The sequence below is a fragment of the Argiope bruennichi genome, chromosome 5, assembly GCF_947563725.1.
Source record: "Argiope bruennichi chromosome 5, qqArgBrue1.1, whole genome shotgun sequence".
Classification (NCBI taxonomy): domain Eukaryota; kingdom Metazoa; phylum Arthropoda; class Arachnida; order Araneae; family Araneidae; genus Argiope; species Argiope bruennichi.
Genome location: NC_079155.1, coordinates 31215578 through 31237528, shown reverse-complemented (window position 1 = coordinate 31237528; position 21951 = coordinate 31215578). Strand labels below are relative to the sequence as shown.

Sequence of the window (21951 nt, the reverse complement as noted above, 5' to 3'; positions counted from 1 at the left end):
AAAAAAAATTTTTCTTTTCATTAATAAGTATTTATTACAATTTTTTATTTATTACAGCAAGCATTTTTAATTTATTATTAGTAATCTAATTTTTCTGTTCTGTAGATAATTGGGAATATTTGTTTTCCACACAAACACAGCAAACTTAAACACAATATATATTTTTAAGTTATTGTTTTCATATTGTTTGATACAGTATTTGTGTATTTCTCTTTTATTTAATAAATGTTTCAATTTTTCTTGTGATATTTTTTGTAATGATGTTCAATTATACTAGATAATAGCTTAAAATGGACTTTTATTAAAAATTCTGAATACATTTTTCAAGTTTCTGTTTATAAATTAACTTGATTTGAAAACTATTAAAATAAAAATATTTGTCATTTAAAAAAAAATTGTTTTATTTCTACTCAGTTTTGTTTTATGCATATAAAAACTTTGCTGGACAACTAAATGTATGAAATATATTTGGAAAAGTGACATAAAAAATTAGTTTTTGTTTTAAAAAAAGATGTTATTCAATTAATCCTTTGTCCAGTCTATTAAAGTCCAGTTTTTTAATGTGTCCAACATCATTTTATAAAGTTTTTTCTTGATTAATATGAGTTTTCTTATTTTATTGATTTCCTTAATGTAATATTTATAAATGTTATGAATCTTTTCACCTTTCCTTTTATTTAAATATGACAAAGCTATGTTCTAAATCACTAGTTAAAAATTTAATTAACCCTAATGAATCCTTAACATGTTTACTGATTTAATTGCATAGTTTTTTTTTTGTTTGTTTACATGGAGATTTTGATGAGATGTAAATCGGAAAACTATTAAGAAAATAATTTAAACCGATTTTTTTTTCTTTTGTAAAATGTTCTTTGTGATAATTTTAAGTATCAACATGAGGTTGGATTTCCTTTCAAATAGGAAGCTTCTGTGGAGACAACTATCAATTAAAACTTGTAATGGATAACAGATTTGTATTGATTATCCTTGAGGTAACTCTATTAACCACTAGTTTCATTTGGCAGCTTTTGCCTGTAGAAGCCAATTGACTAACTCTAGATTAGCTGCTTGTTAACCTACACTTTTCTAGCTAGAAATTTGTATTATTTGAAGCACAAAATGAATTGAAATATTTTCATGAACTTTTCTCTTTGCATGTATAATTTCCTTTATATTGCATTAACTCTTCGTCCATTAAAATCTTGATGTTTTTCTCGCAAATTTTTTTTATCCTCCTACTTTTCCTGTAAACATTGATTTATTAATTAAAATTTCGTTTAAAAATTCAAGAGTATTTAACATAATATTTAGGAGCAGTATATTATCTGTAAATTGCCTCATGCACAGTGTGACTTGCATTATTAAAAAGTGTACAAAACTTCTCTGCAAAGCAGAGAGTTGTACCTAGAGGTAACATATATGACAGATAATTACTTTTTAAATATTGAATGCTCATTGAAAAAGTTTTTTTCAAAGTTTTAATTTAAAAATTTATCAAGATTTAAATGTTTTTTTCTTGAATAATTATGGGGCCTATTAAAGCAAAAAACTATTCTTTACCCTATTTTAACTACAACAACAAAGTTATATCATTTTTGTTTTCATGCTATTTTTTTCTTAATTTTGAAACATATTTTTAAGCATAATTGTACTACAATGTTTGTTTTAGTAACTGCATATTCTAAGTATATGGCCATGATATTAAATTCATTTTGTGTGAGACCATTGTCTTTGTTTTAATTGTGAATTTTTAAAAATATAAAATTAGACAGACGAGTTCTAAAACATTATCACGATATTGATGATTCAGAATAGATTCTTATTTTTTCTCATTTATAAAAAAATTAATTCTTACAGTTCAAAAAGTTTTATTTAACATGTGTGGCTCAAAATACTGAAAATTAATTATATAGAATAGAACTTTACTAAAATTTGCATTCAGTTTAATTATATCTTTTTTTTCTTCCTAACATAGTTTACACTTTAAAATTGTACAAACAAGATTTTAGTCTGACGAAGGGTTAAGGCTAGGAATGTGCCTTTCATAAATCATCACAAAAACTATTCTGTCTTCTTTACAAGCTTATTCTTATCTCTGCACATATATTTAATGTCACTAGGAAAGTGTTTACACATTTTTTTTGTTAATGGCTTTTCAGTGCATTTCATTATATTGTGAAAATGGCTAATATGTCAATGGATTGTTGTTATTCTCTGTAAATATATTCATTCAAGCCAATCAGTCTTAACATTTTGCTTCTATAAAAGATTTATTTCGCTCATCAGTGGCTGTTGATGTATGACTTGCATTGCTTCTCTTTATATATGTGCATACTTGTACTTTTATGTTTGCAGACACTTTATTGTCAAAATTTTTTGATAGGAATAAAGAAACATTTCGAGTGTATGTTGTTATGCCACTTTTGCCAGCATTTGAAGGGGAAATTGGGACTGGTACTGGTACAGCTATACAGGCAATTACTCATTGGAATTATGCTTCAATATGCAGAGGAGCTGATTCTCTCTATCAAAGGTTACTACATGAAGGTGATGGTATATTATATGTTTTTAAAAAATTCTGTAAGGCATATAGTATAATTTTTCTTATTTTATTGCCTTGCTTAATTAGCAATAATTATTTAAGCTGATTACATCCTTAAAAACTTACAACATTGACATATTAGAATCAATACATTATTTTAATGTTCCAAATATACCAGATATATTTGGAACCATTCAAATTGTCATTAGGTAAATCATTTTGAAGGGGATGCTCTAAAGTTTAATTTGTCTTGCTGAGGAATCATTGGGAGCTTATCTTTTTTTTTTTATTGTTGTTGATATTTAAAAATCAAAAAGTAGTTATTTGTGTTGCAATTAATTATTTATTATTATAGATCTTCTCAATATGCATCTAGCTAATCTTCTTCTTCATGCACATTTGTAAAATAATAATAATGATATAAACAGTGATATCTTTTCCACTGCCAACTATCACAAATCAAAGTCACAATAACTACAAACTATAAAGTGAACATGGAGAGAGTTTGGGGTGAGTTTGTATAGTGTGTAAATATTATTCAGGTTTCTAATAAATGCCATTATGGACAAATATATATTCTTAAGCTTACAATCTATTTTTTTTAAGTGATTGGTGTACCAACTTTCTCATTTTTAAAATAGAACTTTCCAAATATGTAATAATTTTGTTCTCACCTTGTTTATTTATTTTTAGTCTTTTTCATTGTTTTTTAATTTGTTTGTATGTGTATTTGTAATGTATATGTGCTGACTTTTAAAATTGCAGATTGTTCTTTTTATATGCATTTCTTAAAAACCTTTTGGAATGCAGATGCTATTGGTTTGTAATCTTGTTTTTGAGGTGCTATTTTTAAACAATTGAATATTCAAGGTTGCTACTTTTTTCTAAATATAGCATTTTAAATTTGAGGGTTGTTCTATTGCAGGTTCCATGGATTCATTATATGAAAATTATAATAATGAAAATTTTAATATTGTTACATATATAGAACATTATTTAACATGCATCCTTTCTGAAGCACTGTACATGGTATTAAATATGAAATTTTAGTTTGATAATAAAAGAAATTGCATTTTATTCTTTTTATAGTTGGTGATCCTAACACATATATCACATTTTATGGTTTGAGAAAACATGGGCTTTTGAATGATAAACTTGTAAGTTCCATTGCATCTATTGAAGTTTATTGATGATTTTATGAATACAGATTTGTACTGAAAAAGAAAGGAATGATATATAAATTGCTGATATCAATTATTTAATCTGTTTAAGGTATCTGAGCTGGTATATGTTCACAGTAAACTATTGATTGCTGATGATAGAACAGTTATTATAGGATCAGCAAATATAAATGACAGAAGCTTGCTAGGAAATAGAGATAGTGAAATGTGTCTAATAGTGGAGGATGTAGATTTTGAAAAAGCTGTAATGAATGGAAAGCCCTATGAAGCAGGCCGCTTTGCATGCAGTTTGCGAAGGACTCTTTTCAGGTATTGCAAAATAGATCAGTTTCCTAGAAGTGTCTTTTTATTGTTTACATTTTTATTTTGTCTGATGCATTTAAATTGGAATCTATATATAATGCAGCACATTATACTGCATGTAACAATCTAAAATAATTATCCTTCAATATTATAATGTTGTAAAATAGGGAACATCTAGGCTTGTTGGACAAAGGAAATCAGGCAGTAGATATTAGGGATCCAGTTTGTGAATCCTTTTATAAAGAAGTGTGGATTAAGACTGCAGCTTTAAATACATCTATTTATGAAAAAGTAAGACTCTACTGTTCTTTTAATTTTATTTCCATTAATTTGTATTGTAAGTTAATTGTATGAATATATTGTATTTCATAATTAGAAAATTGAAATTTTTTTTAATGAATTTCTTTTTGTTTTTTCTGGAACTTCCTACTAAATAAGAAACTTTATCTCATTAAACATTGAATTCCATTAATTTATATTAATGTCTCTATTGACTTAATTTTGCATTTCTCTGAACATTTTCACTTCTTGATTTCAAATGTTTTTCATATAGATGTGCTATTTACCTTTGGTGATCAGTTGGTTCATAAGATATATTGGTTATATTTATTTTTAACTAATTCTTTGAAAGCATATCTTGATGTGCATTTTTCCTTCAAAAAGTGTCTTTATCCATCAAATTGCAATATGCATTAAAACCCGTTACTTAGATAATTTTACAGTCATTTTGTTTATTGTATATAATATATACAATGAAAAATCTTTCTAATGAAATTTAGTCTCATTACATTAAGGTGCCAATAAAATGAAGTGTCTGAGTAATCTGTTTTAAAATTGCATATTGTCCTTAGTGGTAATGTATTTTCCTTTCTGATTCTGTATATATAGTGAAAATGAATGATCTTTTTTTTTCTCTTGATCTGTCAATAATGGAAGAAAATCAAACAATTGAATATTTGATGAAATAATAAAGCAATTTTAATCCCAATGCAACAACATAACATATTATTAAATTATATAGATTTTTTTTTTGACATTTAAGAAAAAAATTGCATAGCAATTAAATTAGTATCATTAACAAGACAGTTAATGACATTAACAGACAGTTTTCAAGATAGTTAATGTTTTTGAGGTTATCAAGAAATAATGTCAAACCGTTCTTAGTTTTTTTTAATTAATTGAAAAATTTCAACAAAAAAAATCATTTTTATTTTTTTACACTATTAAATATCCACCCATATGTGTGTGTTCACATTTGGTATGGCTTATCTTTTGATCTACAATTGTCAGATATTATCCAAATATACTTTGGAAGATTGGAATCTACTTTTGGTCAATTTTTTTTCTCCAAAATTTTCATTAAAATTATGCTAAATTTTGACTTAAAATATCATGTTACAACACATTTATTTTTGTATCACCTTAAAAAATTCTTTTCAAGGATACTAATTTAATTTAATTTCAATATTTTTCCCTCAATCTAAAAATTAAAAAAAATTATGTATATATTTCAAACTATTTTTATTGCTTTTATAAATATTTATTTGTGAATTTTTTTCTATTATCAAAAATTTGTCACATCCTAATGGATTTAATTTCTTTTTTTAACAATTTCATCAGCTTTTCTATAAAAGTGGTAAACAGAACTCTAGGATAGGATATAACCAATAAGCTCAGGCCCATGGTTTATCATCATGTTTTAAGCTTCTAATATACTCTTTGTAATAAGATGTACTACACTATTCCAAGTTTATTTCCTAATGAGGCATTCATGAAATCAAGGAACATTATTATCAAAGATATTCATTCGATACTAAACTAAATTGGATATCCGCCAAACCTGTTGGTCCCAAAAGTAGTAATAATATAATAAAATGAATTGATACATTTACAAAGAAATCATTTTGGAAATAATATTTTGTTGTAGAGTTTGTGAAATTGTTCAATATTCTCCTTGCATTTTGTTTATCGTATTTTAAAAAAATTTATTTTCATGATCTTTATAAAAATGAATTAATCTAATTTTTATAAAATGAAGTTTTATAAGGTTTACTTTGAGTAACCTGAAAATTTCATGCAGGTTTTCCGTTGCATTCCATCTGATGAAGTACATACTTTTGCTGAATTGAAAGAGTATCTTTCAAAACCTACCCTAGCTGTCACTGATCCAGAAGCTGCAAAGAGTTTATTATCTGGTACTCGAGGCCATTTAGTCCTGGTGCCATTCTTTTTCTTATGTAATGAAAATTTGACTCCTAGTGCTGGTACTAAAGAATCTCTAATGCCAGTTTGCCTTTGGACATGATTCATTTTTTCTACACAATCATAACTTAAGAATTTAAAGTATTATATTACTGTTTAAAGAATCTCAATTTATTTTCTACAATTTATAAACAGCACAAATTTTACAATTGTTAAAGAGTTATAAAATGTTTATTACTATATCTATACCAGTTGCTGAATTTATATTTTTGCACAAAATGCTTGTACAAAATTCCCTTTTCCAGCATTTATATCAGTATTTATCGTAACTTAAATTATTTGTTGGTTATTATTTCTTTTCATAACTTGATTGATTATTGGTGCTAATTTTATTGGAATTGTGTAGTTTATCTTTCATATTGAAAGACTAATACTGGTATTATTTTAGTTAACATTTTATTCTCTGAAAATCAGTTTTATAATGTTTTTGTATATAAAAATATATATTTGAAAATTGTTTTGTAAGAATTGTATCGTAGAAATTTTTACCATATTTTCTTTGCTTATTTTCTTTGCCATAATGACTAAACATTTCAAGATTTAAATAATAGGCAAATATATAAATGGTTCACAATGAATTTTTCTATTTTAGGTGTGTATTGAGACTGTTATAATGTTTGTATAATTATAATATATTTAAATCTTTTATCGGTGTTATTTAATTGTTATGTTTATTGTTATTAGCTTATAACATTTTGGGATAAAAAATAACATAGAATGTCTTAAATTAATTAATATGTATATAATGCTTGTTATATTCCCTAGTTTTATTTTTCTTATAAACTAAATCATAATTTGAAATAAATTTTTGTATGTTACTGATAAATTGTTATGCAAAATGTTTTATGTATATCTAAGGAAATAACGTTTTATTTATAATATGAAAATCTTTGATTGTTGTTATTTTTATTATTATTTGATGAAAAGATAAATTATATTTTTGCTGCACAAATTTAAATTTCAAGTGGTTCAAGTAATGATTTTGAATGAATATAATAAATTTCTTAAATGCATAATACAGTTTTATGTAAATATATAAATAGATAAATATTTATAAATATATAAAATTATATATAAATATATAAAATTATATATAATATTTATAAAATATATATAAATTTTATATATTTATAAGTATATAAAATTTTATATAAATATTTAAACATATGATGATAAAACAAATGAATTTTTTTTTAAAGCTTTTAAAAATATATGAATTAAGGAATATCAATCTTAAAAATTTATTTTCATGGAATTTACATTGAAATAAAAAGAATTTATTTTATAGTTTATTCTCATAATTAAAGATGAGATGACATTTATTGTGTTCAAGGTTCATATGATGTGAATTGATAAATAAGTTTTATAAAAAATGAAAATTTATTATTTTTCTTTTACTTTAGAATGCATATTTTTAAAAATATAAATAAGAAAACTAAGAGAGAATTATTATATCTTTAAATTCAGCCAAAATACAATTTCATTAATATAAAATACTTCAGAATCAAAATGTTATAAATTTATATGATATGCATTGACGTAAATGTTTCACATTTAGAAAAACTGGACAGTGAAGTTAATGTCATTGAAGAAAATGATAAATTAAATACAGTTAGGACACTTTATTCGGTAAAGCAACATTTTAATATTTTATTTGGATGAATTTATCTAGTTTATGAAATTCGCTAAAGGCATGCATTTAATTCAAGCAGTTGGTGATTACGATTTACTATTTCAAGGGGGGGAGGGAAATCTTCAGCTATTGGGAAAAAAAAGTCTTCTTCATTTTTTATATAATTATTCATCCTTTACACTAGTAGCTTTTAATTTCCAGTTAAAAAACCTTCCTCATACCTTGAATCTTCCTTTGACTTTTAACCTTGTAGTTTTTAAACCATTATTGTAGGTTCCAATTTTGTAAAATAACATGCCAGTGAAAAAATTTAACTCAATTTTAAAACTAGTACAACTTTAATTTAAATTGGTATTGTATTAAGCTATTAAAAAGAATATCGGAATACAGTGCTCGATGTTGGGTGCAAAACGACAGTTTTTCACTGACAGATTTTAAGGGGGAGAGGGGAGGAATGAGAGAACTTCTGTTACATTATCAATTTAAATAATTACAAATGATTAATATCTAAACTAATGATATACATCTGCACTGATCTTGATGACTGTCTGATTATGTGATTTTGTACTTCTGAAAAGAGCTAGATAAGTTTAATTTAGATTAATTCTAATCTAATCAGTATTTCAACCTAAATTACATTGACAAGCAATTCTGCATTTTTTATAAAATTCTTTCCTAAATTTAATAATAAAAAATTTAGATTATAGTTCACTATAATATTAATTTGTTCTAAATAAGTTTTATATTTAGAATAAATAGTTCATAAATATTTAATAACAAAAAATGGTAATCATTTTTTTGATATTTAAATATTTATTGAATAAAATAATTTATTATCAATTGAATAATATTATTTGTACTAACATAAAGTAAATTATAATGTGCTTTCAGGTTTAATCTCTTCCATTTATCTATTTTTTAATAATTTACCTGTTTGCAATTTATAGCCCTTTTTTTTCTTTATCAGACAGATTTATTTCTTTACTTTAATTGCTAATTTGGAGCGATTAAGAATAATGGACTTCTTCATTATCAAATTTTATTATGTTCTTTTGACAATTAACTGTACAATCCCATAATCTATAAAATTTATTTTAATACGTCAGTGTTGTCATTGCAGTGTTCATTATTTAATGTTTTTTTAAAGATAACTACATTTAATGCACATAATGCAAATTATTTTTTAAAAACATGTAAAAGATCTCAATTTGTTTTGAATTAAAAGAAAATCTAATAATTTTAAATCAGACATTCATTTATTTAACATTTCAACATAAATACAATGATCTCTTCTGGCCAAGCATTATTGATTTAAAAAAAACTTCTCTACTTATTGATTTAAAAAAAATCAATAAGTTGAGAGAAGCCTAATTTTATTTCTTTGTTGATAATATGCAATACACTTTGAACTATATTTTGACATATCTTTTGATGATTCATGCTAACTTTTAAACAATTCGAATATTTATATTCTTAAAATTTTATCCTTAGCATAAGACATATAGTTATTAAATAAAACATAAATATAAGGTTAATGATATGCACTACTTAAAAAAAATTATGATGTATTCTACATATGAAGAAATGTATGTTTTCTATTGAAACTTTTGTTTATCTTTCAATTTTTTTTTTGTAAATAAATATATAGATAAATTTTATTTATAAAATTAGTTGTTTAAAACTTGATTTGAAAATATCTATATCTGAAATATCTTCAGTGTATTAGTGCAGCTAATAAAAAAAAGTAAAATATTAATTGAGATATTTAATATTGGATTTATCCCTATTTTCCTTAATGTGTGAACTTCGTGGTTATAAAATTTTCCTACTGGAAATATGAACATTCATTAAATTAATCTTTATTTAGTATATAGGAATAATGCATCTTATTTCCACATGCTGTATTAAAATACTTCTATAGTTATTTATGAAGGAAATTTGCTATTTTTTTTAATGATTTTACATTTACCTTTCAATAAAATAATCTTTTCATGTTTTATCATTGTTTTAAATTAATATATTGTTTGTTTCCTTGTTGCACATGGTTTTTCTTCCTTTATTTTATTTATCTGCATTTGGATTGCTATTGCTAGAATTCTGTTTCATTTTGACTTTTCTAGTCTATAAACTCATGCTTCTAGTCTTTTCTAATCTTTATAACATTTGCAGTGATTGCTGATTCATTGTATTTCATTAATAGTTTTATACTATAAATTTCTTGCTCATGTATAATGTAATACTTGCCATTTATTTGTATAATATTTAGTTTAATGTTATTTTACTGCTTGAAATGCTGAGATTATTGCTGTGCTCAAAATGATATCTTATATTTATATAATATCAATGAGATTCCATTGTTTTAAACATTATATAATGTGTTATAAAAATTTCTATCTGTGATAATCCTTTTGAATGTTATTTTTTCAATATTAAGTTTTAAAATAATTTCTTTCAATTTATGAAATTTTTTAAAATTAAAAAAAGTTTTTTTTATATATTTATAAATTGATTCTTCAAATTGTTTCTATATATTACCAATATACTTAAGTTAAAAAAATGTATTGAACATTGAAAATGCATTTTTATTTTTAAAATTAATTTTAAATAACACAGGCATTTTTAAAAAATCAATTTTATTGATCCTTGTGAAATTTGTATAAAATCCTAATTCTGAATAGTTTAAAAATTGTGAAATAATCTTTAAATTTTAAAATGTTGATTTATTTTCTCATGTACTCAAATCGCACTATGTATATATATATTTTTATCAATACACTGTGTACTTAGTTTTAATCCCTGTTTTATGCATTTTCTTTTTCTTCATTGTTGTTTATATTTTCCATTTGAAGATGAACTAATAAAATGTAAGGAAAGTTCATTATTATTAATTGAAACTTCTAAAATTTCATTTGCATAGACTTTTTACATATGCAGTAAAGCCCCTATTATTTCTGAAACTGGGTGGTGCAGCAGCTACAGATAAATGATGAAAATAGGTTACAAGTGCATTTGAACCATTTTAAATTATAGCAAGGGGAGCGGAGAAAGACATATAGTTATGAAATAATAAACAGCAGATTTCATTCTGTTTTTAAAATACTTTTTTTAAAAACAGAAAAACGTTTTTTTATTGTAATTTAAATGTATTGAAACTTATATTTATATTTTAAAAAACAAAACAGGAATGATTATTTTAAATTAATGATATTAAAACGAATTTATTTATGGAAAATTCCATCAGTTCATTAAAAATGTGTATTAATAAGGTAATACAGATGTTGCTGTGTTGCACGAATTTAAAAGTTAAAATGTTTAATATATAATTTTTGTGGTATCGAAATAGTTTGTCATTCCATGAAAATAACCTTTTATACATAAGCAAATTTCATTGTTATCATAACTGTGATATATCGTTTTTTTTCCCCCCAACATAAACTTTAGTTTTCAGATCTGGCAGTAGAAAATTTTCTAATAGTGACTGATTCGAATTTTATTTTAGAAAGAACACATGATTGTATTTGAGTGCTTTTAAATCTATTTTTCTCTACTTTACTTGTAATTTTTTTTTATAAAGTTATGTTTATTTTTCCTGTTTCATGAATACATTTCTTTGAAGTTTATACAGCTAGTTGATTATTAAGAAAACAATTTTTGATTAATTTAAGAGGTATTTATATTTTCTCAACAAATTTTAACATAATTGTGCTTTGCTGCGTTAGTCACAAAATTTTAAAATTTTTCTCTTAAGTTACGGAGAGTATTTCTGGAATTTTTAAGTTGTACATTTTAACTTAACTAATTTATACAACTCATTTAAAATTGTTAATATAGTTCTATTTATTAATGATTTAGAGCTTGACTAATGTAACTTATCTAATATGATTATTGTAACAAATATTATTGTTATGTTAGTCACATTTTTTACTCTTTAAAATAAATTTTTTATAAATTCGTTCTTATATAATTCTTGTAAAATTTCAAAGTATTGGTAATATAATTTTAAAAATTAAATTTTTGTTAGAAATCAAAATGCCAGGACCAAGGAAAGAAATCTGTATTGAACAAAATGGGGGAAAAAAAATCGGTCAATGCAGGTTAGAAAGTGGAAAGAGAGCTTAACTAGAAAAGAGAATTAAAAAAAGAAAAAGCCTGTCTACTATAAGTCAACTTCTAAAGCATATTCATCATTACAAACATTAAGTAGTTAGAGAACTTAAGAAATCTTTCTCCTCTAATCCAAGGAAAATGCAATTAGTTATGAAGAAATCAGCTTCACACATATGACATTTTATTCCGTCTAACTAAATCTGAAAAGAAGGCTTTTACAAAAATTGCTTCAATATCAAAAAGAATGATTTGCTCAGATGGTACATCAGCACATTTTAAGAATCAATATAATATATCATTGCTGTTTTCTAATGCAATATTTTCTGAGTGGAACTTCACTGCTTTATAGTACAGGAAAGGACCAAGAATGTAATATAGTGAAGGAGAAGTAATAGAATATAATGTAAATTCAGGAATATACCAAAATATAATTTTTGCAGGAAACTGACTTGCGCTTTAAATGATCAAATGTTGACAATGTTCAAATAATTCAGAAAAATTCTTTTTGTCAGAACCTATTAAATCAAGTGGAAAATTGTCATTATATATCAAATATGAATTTGGAAAAGGCATTACCATCCTCTATTAAAAAAAAAAGACTTTATTTGTATTAAAATTTCTATATATCAAACTTGTAATTTTTAAATATTTTATTACTGATGGTCCAACTGTTACATATTAGTCATACCATTGAAATAACAAAAATATCAATAAATAATTGCTGATCAATCCAAAACTGTTCTTACTACAAACTTAACATTTCCATGTATTACTATTATTAATTGTAATTTTTTTAATTATAAAAATTCAAAAAATTTAGTGCTTAATTTAAGCTATTTTCTATGTGGTAACTAAATTATGCTGATTGCAAAGTTAAAAATTTCATTTAATTTTTTTAAAATCACTATCTTTTAAAATAATTTCTGTATAGATATGTTATACCGATTATTGTTACATAAAATATAAGGATAAAAGATTTCCTCAGAAATTATTTAAGAGTATTCATGACATTTGTCATATTGTAGCTAGTTAAAATCTTTCAAATGTTATGTTAGTCACAATAGAATTACTTTTTTATATTTCAATTTCAGTAGAAAACATTTTCACTTTTTATGAAAATTGATTAAAAAAATTCAAATCAGTGACACAAATTATACAATATGTACTCAATTTTATTGCTTGAAACACAAACTATGAGAAATTATCTTTTAAAGCATTACTTATTGCATTTTCGAATAAGGCAAAATTGTTTGCATCCAATTTTATAAAATAGCTAAGCATTTGGGTTTATTTACAATGCTGTTCCTTTGAAAAACATAGTTATTCTTATAACACTTATGTAAAAGCTAATATTCTTTCATATCATTGAAATGAATGTAAGCAACAATCTACATGAAAACTATTGAGCTTGAACTAACTATATTTGCAAACAAATATTACGATGTATTCACATATAAAATTTTTACAGATTTGCATCTATATACAATGGTAATGAAAATTCAATATTAAATACAAGTTAAAATTGATTTAACCAAAATTTGTAACGAATTAAAAAAACAAACAAACAAGATTTGAAATTGTAAGAAATCACTGCAATAAATAAATTTAAATAAAAATGTAATTTTATCATAGAATGTAAAAACATATTATCCTTGAAACAACCAGATTTTTCCCCCTGCATATAGGTATAGCAAGCAATATCTTAAAAAAAAAAAAAAAAAAAAAGATAAATGATTATATGTAATCTTTTCTAAATATAATGAATTAAACACAAAATAATGATTACCTTATTAAACCTACCATAAAATATTTTCATAGCAAATTTAAAAGTACATTGCAACTTTCCACATAAAAACAATTGTAATGGAAATAGCTGCATAATAATTCTAGTTTGATATTAATAAAAACTGAAATTATTTTAATTGCAAGGAAATAAGCAAATGCTCAAGGAAAAAGAAAATTATCGAGTAGAATAATATATTTAGGATGACTAAAACAAAAAGAAATCAGAACAATGGTTTGAAGGCTATTTTGTACCAAATTTTAATAAACAATTTTTCCCATTTATTTTTTATGAATCTCAAAAGTAAATATGAAGAAGAAGTTTAATAAATGATTAAACTGAAACTGGCATCCGAGCAAAATTAAAAATTGTCACTGATAATAAAAATTGTAATCATCATATAATTAATTTCCATTCTAAACTGGATAAAGATTCAGATGGGTTTATTAAATAAAAATTATTTTGTATTGGTTAAATATATTCAGTTTCTCTTCAATAAAATAATATGATGAATTCATCATAAGACAAACAGCCATTCTTTATAGTATAAGTATTAAAAATACGTAAGAAATTATTCAGTGTTGACACCTTTTCTTTTCTTATGCAAGTTTTTACTAGACTTGAAAATTCATCAAAATGCTTTATTTCAGAATTATGTACTGATCATTGATATGATCTATCTTCAGTATCTGAAATTATTTTTTATTAACTTCAGTTTAAAGAACAGTTTGTCTGACAAGAATGCTGGTATTTGCTGCTAATATTCAATGCAAATTCAAATCTTTTGATTTTGCTATATAGCAAAATATTGATATTTTTAACCACTAAAAGTATTCTAAAAGAAACACTGAACAAAGTATTTCTTATTATTACTTAATAAATATTTTTGGTTTTCATTGCCATTTAAATTGTACTTTTTAAATGTCCTGAACTAATATTTTTATATTTTAAACCATATGCTTCAAAAATGCATGATCAAAGATGAAAAAATATATAATTCCCTTAATGAACAACAAATCTGTTAATTATCTAAAATTTAATTAAATGAAGTTGTTTAGTAATAAAATGAATGTATAAATTTCAGACAAATAAAAGGCAGTGTTATCTTTTTTTCCATCTTCATATTACTTTATCAAGAAAATAAATAATTAATCATTGAGAATTCATTAAATTTGATCAATTGAAAATAAACAAATATATATAAATTGCACAAATTGATTTGCACACAAACAAAAGAAATATAACTGACAAATTATAAAAATTGGAAAAATAAAATGAAATTATTCATTTCTGAAACAGTTCTACTATGAGAATTAACCATCAGTTTCATTAAGAAGCACAATCATAATATATAAGGTATATGTAAATGACACTATAAGAAAAAAGAAAAGAAAAATTAAATGTGAAATTTAAAAATGAGATGATTATAATGGAATAAAACTATCTTATTCATTCGGTGATTTAGAATAAATGACAATATTATTCTTGATATTAAAAAAACAACAACTTTTTTTTATAAACATAAAATTCTTCAAAATATTGTTCTAATAATACTTTCTCAAAGACTTATTCAAGTTGACAGAAGACAGGAATTTAGAGATTTATTCATATTTAGAGTTTAAAATTCAGTGAAATGGAAAGATTTAATAATAATAAAATACTTCTAAAAAAATATTGCTGTATATGACTGATTAAAACAAACATCTAAAGATACTATCAATTTGTATCATATTTGATACTTGTAGGTAGTATGGCTGACTCAGGTCTCATACCATAAATTGCAATGAATAAAAAAAATTGGTACAAGGTCTTGGAGAGAAGGGGGGGGGGACTTTTTTTAAGGGGATTGAAACCTTTAATCTAAAACATCACAGAATGATGTTTTCTGGTTCATATTAATTAATCTATCTTATTTTATCTTTAAAATTGCTTATTACATAAGAATGATAATGTGCACACTTTAACAACGTATGTATATAATACTGCTTCAATATTCATGAGTTTTAATCCAGTAAGCAAAAGAAATGAGGGGGAAAAAAAAGAAAGTCCGTAATTAAATATATTTTAAAGCATTTTAAAAACTTAATGAAATAAAAAGAATTTAAAAAAAAAACTGGACATAGACATGAAAATTTCACTGAGAAGGTACTTTGAATTTCAGAGTGAAATAAAAATATCACCTAAAGTTATTGAAGAAAAATGTTAAAATCCCTTATTTAATTAGTATCTATTATCCAAGAAGTAAATGTATGCAAAGTTTGGCAATTTTGGTCTAATAGTTTGTTCTTTAGAGTGTTTTGAATGATTTTTTTTAGCATACATGCTCATACATTTCTCACACGTTAGAATTTGCAGCCAATAAATTTTATCACGTTAAAACCATCTATATCCTAGATGTTTTATTTTCCTAATATGATATTAATATTTTGTAAAATGCATATATAAGAATCTGAATAAACAATTTATAAATTATCACAAGCATCATATTTGGCAGAATTTTTTTTTATGTAGCCTATAGGTCAGACATTTATTAAAAGAAAATGCATTAAAATAGAAAAATAATAGTACTAATAAAATAATTCATTTTTCATATATTACATTAATTACAAAGAAATTATGAAGATTTTGTTAATTATTTTTATAATTTGTATTGCTTTCTGTAGATACTAACACTCCTTATAACATTAGCTATTTATAAACTGAAAAAGCATAACTATTTTACAAATGAAAAATTTCAACATCTAGGCTATTGTTTTATAAATCGAGCTTATATGGTAAAATTTGATACAACTAGCAACCACAAAAATGAAAAGGAATTAAAATTCATATTTGTGATATAGGGTTAAGATAATAAAAACCATAACATATATATGATGTTGTCAATTAGAATATTAATAAGATCTTTTATAAATTAAAAAAAAAACAGTTAAGTATTATTACCTTTTAGAAGGCAGGTAGAAATTAATTGTCATTTTTTGAAATATTATATGAAACAAACATTCTTATAATAAAAAAATATAATGCATTAAAAAAAACATTTTAAAAAATAGCAAAATTATACAAAAGATTGGCACCTAGTTTTACATTAGGCAAATAATAATAATAAAACCTTTTAAAACATAAATTGCACACTTACACACATAAACATGAATGACTACAACCATTTTTAATCACTTTCAGAACAAGCAAAAGCTTTATTTCTACATTTCAATCTTTTGTTAATTGCATAATTTGAAAAGTATACATTCATATGTGCAGAAATAAATAAAATTAACGCTTGTAAAAACAGTTTGGGCAGCTCTTTGTTTTGAACTAATAAATCTAAATTAATTTATTGATTTTAGAGACATCACATACAAGAGTAGGAGAAAAACGCAAAACTTATCAAATCACAAAAAATAAATTTAGCGTGTGCATTATACTTAAAAATTCAATTCATTTATATAAAGTTGCTTTTAATATGTTGAATAAAAAAAAAAAAATATATTCAAAATATATTTTGTAATAGCAACATAAATAAAAAAAATATTTGCATTCACAGAATTTGTACATGTTTTAAATAAATATATTTAATGTTATGTGTATATATATATAACTGTTATCCTAACATATTTTCAGAAAAAAAAAATGAATAATACACATATTTTTTACAATTTTTGAAGAAGACAGGTTCATATAAAGCAAAATACACACAAGAAAGAGAATGTGTGCATCAGGGTAGTTATATATATATATATATTCTATCAAATAAGAAATTTACATAAAAGTATGGCTTTTATGTTTTCTTTTTTGGTATTACGGTTACTTAATGCAAAACAAATTTAGTTTTAACTGCATGAAGAGTTTGATCCACACACTTAAAAATACTGATTAAGATATGCAACTAACAGAAGATTTATACTGTAAAATTGTTATAAAATTTAAATGATTTTTCACATACATTTCTCCCATAGGTCTAAAATATACATGATTATAGACATTAATAACAATAGTTACTGATATATGCTAACAACAAGCATAAATAATCAACATGAAATATTCTTAAAAAGCATCTTTAAAAGCCAGATGATAATCACAATATAGATTACAGTAGGATTTAAGATAATGGTGCAGTCTCTAACCAAAACTTTTCATCTTAGATGGCCACACAAAGCATATTACCACATGCAACAAGAATTGTGATTAAAAAAAAATTCCAATTTTGGCAGCCATACCATAATCTTAAATCCAGGTTAAATTACTTATTTCATGAGGCTGAGCAATATGATGAAACTGCTTCTAAAACAATATTAGTAGATCACACAATATGACTACAAGTGAAGAATAATTATAAATGATCCTAATGAATTCATTATTGCTTACGATAACATTTCTTTTCTATGTGGTATTCAATTTATAAATAAGCAGATCTTAACACAAAATCCAGCCAAAATACAAAAATAATACAGTGTAACATATAAATAATTCAGCTATATTTTTATGCAAAATCTGTTTATGAGAACTGGAGCACATATTTACATCGTATATTTTTTCTGGAATTTTCATAATACTAATTAAATCACAACAAAAGCACTGTATCGTTTTAATGCATGATTAAATTATAATAGTACAATATTTGATTGAAATCTACTTCAATGTGATCTTTCAAATTGCCAAGTCACTGATAACAAAATGCAAGAAGGATGTTAAGGCAAACAATGCTATTGTTGAAAGATTGTTAATAGAACAACTGCACTTATTTGTGTGGATTGTAGTACTGGCAACAAATTCAAGATACGTTCTTTATTTAGGTAGATTTCACCCAAATATTTAATGTCATATAATAAATATATACTGAATTTTTCAATTTTCAATCAGGATGGAATTTGGTAAAATATCAAAAAATAAAGTACAATTATTTAATTTAAGTACAAAATCTGAAAATAAAGGTACACAAAATTTTTGCTCCTAGCTATAACATAAAAAAAAAAAAAAAAATGTTTGGATAAGTAACAGTTGAAAATAGAAAAAAATTGTATAAGAGATTACATTTTTGATAGTACTTTGACACGTGTTTATACTAAGAAAATACTGTGAATACCACAATTTCACAGTATTTCTAACAACTTGTTCCATCTAATCTGCTTTTCAGTTCTTCACTTTGACTTGAAATTTCTTAGAAATTTCAATCAACACAATTTTTAAAGTTTCATCATTATTTCATTTTTCATAATTCTAATCTGTATCCTTGTATCCAAGGTAAGCCCGTTGGTACACGTCGCTGGTAATTCACATAATCTTCTCCAAAGAAATTCAGTAAAGTTATTTCTTCCTCTACTACTCTCTGCTTGAAGAACCTCCATGAGGCTACAGCATAAACTACAGTACATATTGGATTACACAGCACAATCTGTGTTCCAATTGACCACCAAAACCATCCCACATAGGATGGATGACGACACCAAGCATACAGTCCATGGGACACAAGAACATGTCCTTCTTCTCGATGACTTTGTATTATATGATTGAAATTTGTTCCAGCAGTAAACATAGCACCTTTTCTTACTAATTCACCAACAATGCATAGGAAAAGTCCAAAACATGTACACCATGAAAGCTCTTTCCAGTGAGGGAAAAAGTAGCATTCAACAAAAAACTCCAACCAGCTGCATAAAGCTGCAATTCCATATTCTTTGCTGTGATTCAGTAAGAATGAATCTAAGCTCAACGACTTGGGATTTATTATAGCAGTCGTGAGATATTCTGAGAAATGGAAAAAACTGAGCAGTGCCATGTAGAAACCAAATATACACCATGAATATGAAGCAAGACGTGTTATAAGAATGCCCAAGCCTAGAAAAAAGCCAAGAAGACCAGATCTCCATGCGACTTTGTAAGCATATCCTCTATTTTTATATACAATGAAAATATGTAATTGAATTCCCAGTCCGTAAACAACAGACATAATAATCCAGTAATCTTCCACAACTAATTTTAGAGTTCTGTTTATATAACCAAGACATGGCAATAAAAGAACAGTTAAATTAACACAAAAACAATATAAACTTATTCGGCCGTTCGTACTAATAGCCATATTGATGATAATTATCGGTGTTAATTTAATTGTTTATTTTTCCAGCACCACAAACATCGTTTCTTAAGTTGCCATCTTGTAACGAATTTTTATTGCTTGACTTTCTACAACCAGGTTCGCTGGTCTAATTAATGAAACTTTCGTAGCATATTGTTATTATGTAGAAAATAATGTTTGGAATCCAAAAAGCAAAAAGAAAAAAAATCAGTTATAAAAATGAGTATTTGAATCAAAAAAATTCCGCACAAAGAAACTCTGCAAAAATAATTTGTTCATCATTTCTCTCCCCAGTTTGTTTAGATGTCGCACTGTAGCTTAAGCTACCCTTATCTTGAGGTGAATAAAATAATTCGAAATTACATTTTTAATCATTCAATTTGTTCATCTTCACATATTCCCATCCAACGAAGATGTCAAATGCATGCGATAATCTTTTGACACATGAATTCGTTTAGAATCCGCTTTGACTTCCTTATTTCTTTGGACTGCAAGCTGTTTGTCTCGTTTGAGAACACTTCAGAAAATCAATTGCAGCAACCCATTCAGTCATTTGAGCTTACAAGTTGTCATTCTGACGGTGTTTCAATATTATAAAGTCCATCTCAAAATATTCCTTTGTTTTTAAATGGTATTTAACATAATGTAACTGAATTAAACTAATCCATTTATGTAAACTACTTTTAACTTACTTTTATTTCTACTTTTTACTTACTTTTTTATGACTAAAACCGAGTGAGTTATAAAAATATGTATATTACTATCTTGTAAAAAGGTGCAATATTAGACTACTTCGTTGACCGTCTCAAAGAAGATAGCCTATTCAATGTTCGGAGTTTCCCTAAGTTAATGAAATTATTAATTATCCTAAAATAGTGATATTACAAATTTCATAATTAGGTCAGATTTGGTGACAAAAGATGGAACCATTTTTTTTAAAAAAATTTACAATTTGACATGTCAAGAATATTTCACTGAATATTATTCCTTACCACCAATGAATTTTATAAAATTTAGACTTCATAATTTTTTCAGAATATATTTACAGCCCAAAACAAAGTAAAATATTATTATTTATGACATTGAAATCCTTTTGAAAGTGAAACTAAAAAGTGATGTTTATGGTAAAGAGGAGAAATTTTTATTGAAAAAGCTTATGGTGATTTTATAAAGTATAAAAAATGTTTTATAATGCACATGGGAGATCAATGCTGGATTATTTTGTTTCCCATGCTCATATTTTTTTTAAACACGTTTGTTTCAGCATAAAGAATTTTGGTATTAATAGAAGTTTAATTACTCCGCTTCAATTTAAAGTACGAAAACTGATAGAGAGATTAGACATATATATAGTACAAGAAATAGATCAGTATTAGGCTTCTATAATATTTGGAGTCATATGACTATCAAAATGTGAAGCTTAAATATTTTACTAAAGAAACTATTTAGAGACCAAGTAATATAAAATCCTTAATTGAAAAACTTTAAACCTAACGAACTAACAGATCTCAAAACGCGGCTGGTATTTCAATAAAAAAACAGGACATTAAACAAGAAACATAAGATTTTTGCATTATTCTTATAATAGAGTCCCAAGAATTTAGTTACAAATTTGCAAATTATACAAAATAAAAAATATGATTAACAATATCAATGAGTGTTGAAATTTTTTTCGAAAGATTAATGCATGCTTATAAATGTTTATTTTTTTATTATTTAGTTTTAGGACCTTATATGTGTCATAAATTAATCTAAAAATGAAATTATTCAAGAGAAACTCTCGGGAGGCATGATTTATGTACAAGCATAAGCGACGAGCACATGAACACAGAACGACACAGACCAAAAATGAGGAAAAGCTAATGAAAAATTTATCCCTATGAGATACTGTGAGATCCCTGCTTATCCCTGTGTCCCTAATTCTATACTGTGAGATTTTGGTAGGGATTTCCTACACATGTCGAATTTAGGTAAGGGAATTATAGGAATCTTTTAAAAGAATTTGTTTAGGTTAGCAATTTTTTATCCCTTCACTCGGAGCGTCGGAACCGATGACGAAAGCATTTTAAC

The 21951-nt window shown here is 24.7% G+C and overlaps 2 protein-coding genes across 3 annotated transcripts in view; one reads left to right on the top strand and one right to left on the bottom strand.

The window, feature by feature from the left end:
* LOC129969035 (phospholipase D1-like) overlaps positions 1–6676 on the top strand; it is a 28716-nt gene extending 22040 nt beyond the window's left edge. Inside the window, exons 22-26 of one of the 2 annotated variants that reach the window (XM_056083433.1) lie at positions 2384–2547; positions 3632–3699; positions 3815–4032; positions 4194–4317; positions 6107–6676. In XM_056083433.1, coding sequence (XP_055939408.1) covers positions 2384–2547; positions 3632–3699; positions 3815–4032; positions 4194–4317; positions 6107–6331 — 799 coding nt within the window. In that variant the 3' untranslated portion in view covers positions 6332–6676. The remainder of the gene's footprint in view (positions 1–2383; positions 2548–3631; positions 3700–3814; positions 4033–4193; positions 4318–6106) is intronic. The other variant, XM_056083434.1, reaches the window with a different exon arrangement.
* Positions 6677–17372: 10696 nt separating this feature from the next.
* Positions 17373–19986, bottom strand: LOC129969693 (protein-S-isoprenylcysteine O-methyltransferase-like). The gene has a single exon (XM_056084379.1). It carries the CDS (start codon positions 19882–19884, stop codon positions 19018–19020), a length of 867 nt encoding a protein of 288 aa, XP_055940354.1. The 5' UTR covers positions 19885–19986; the 3' UTR covers positions 17373–19017.
* Positions 19987–21951: the final 1965 nt, after the last annotated feature.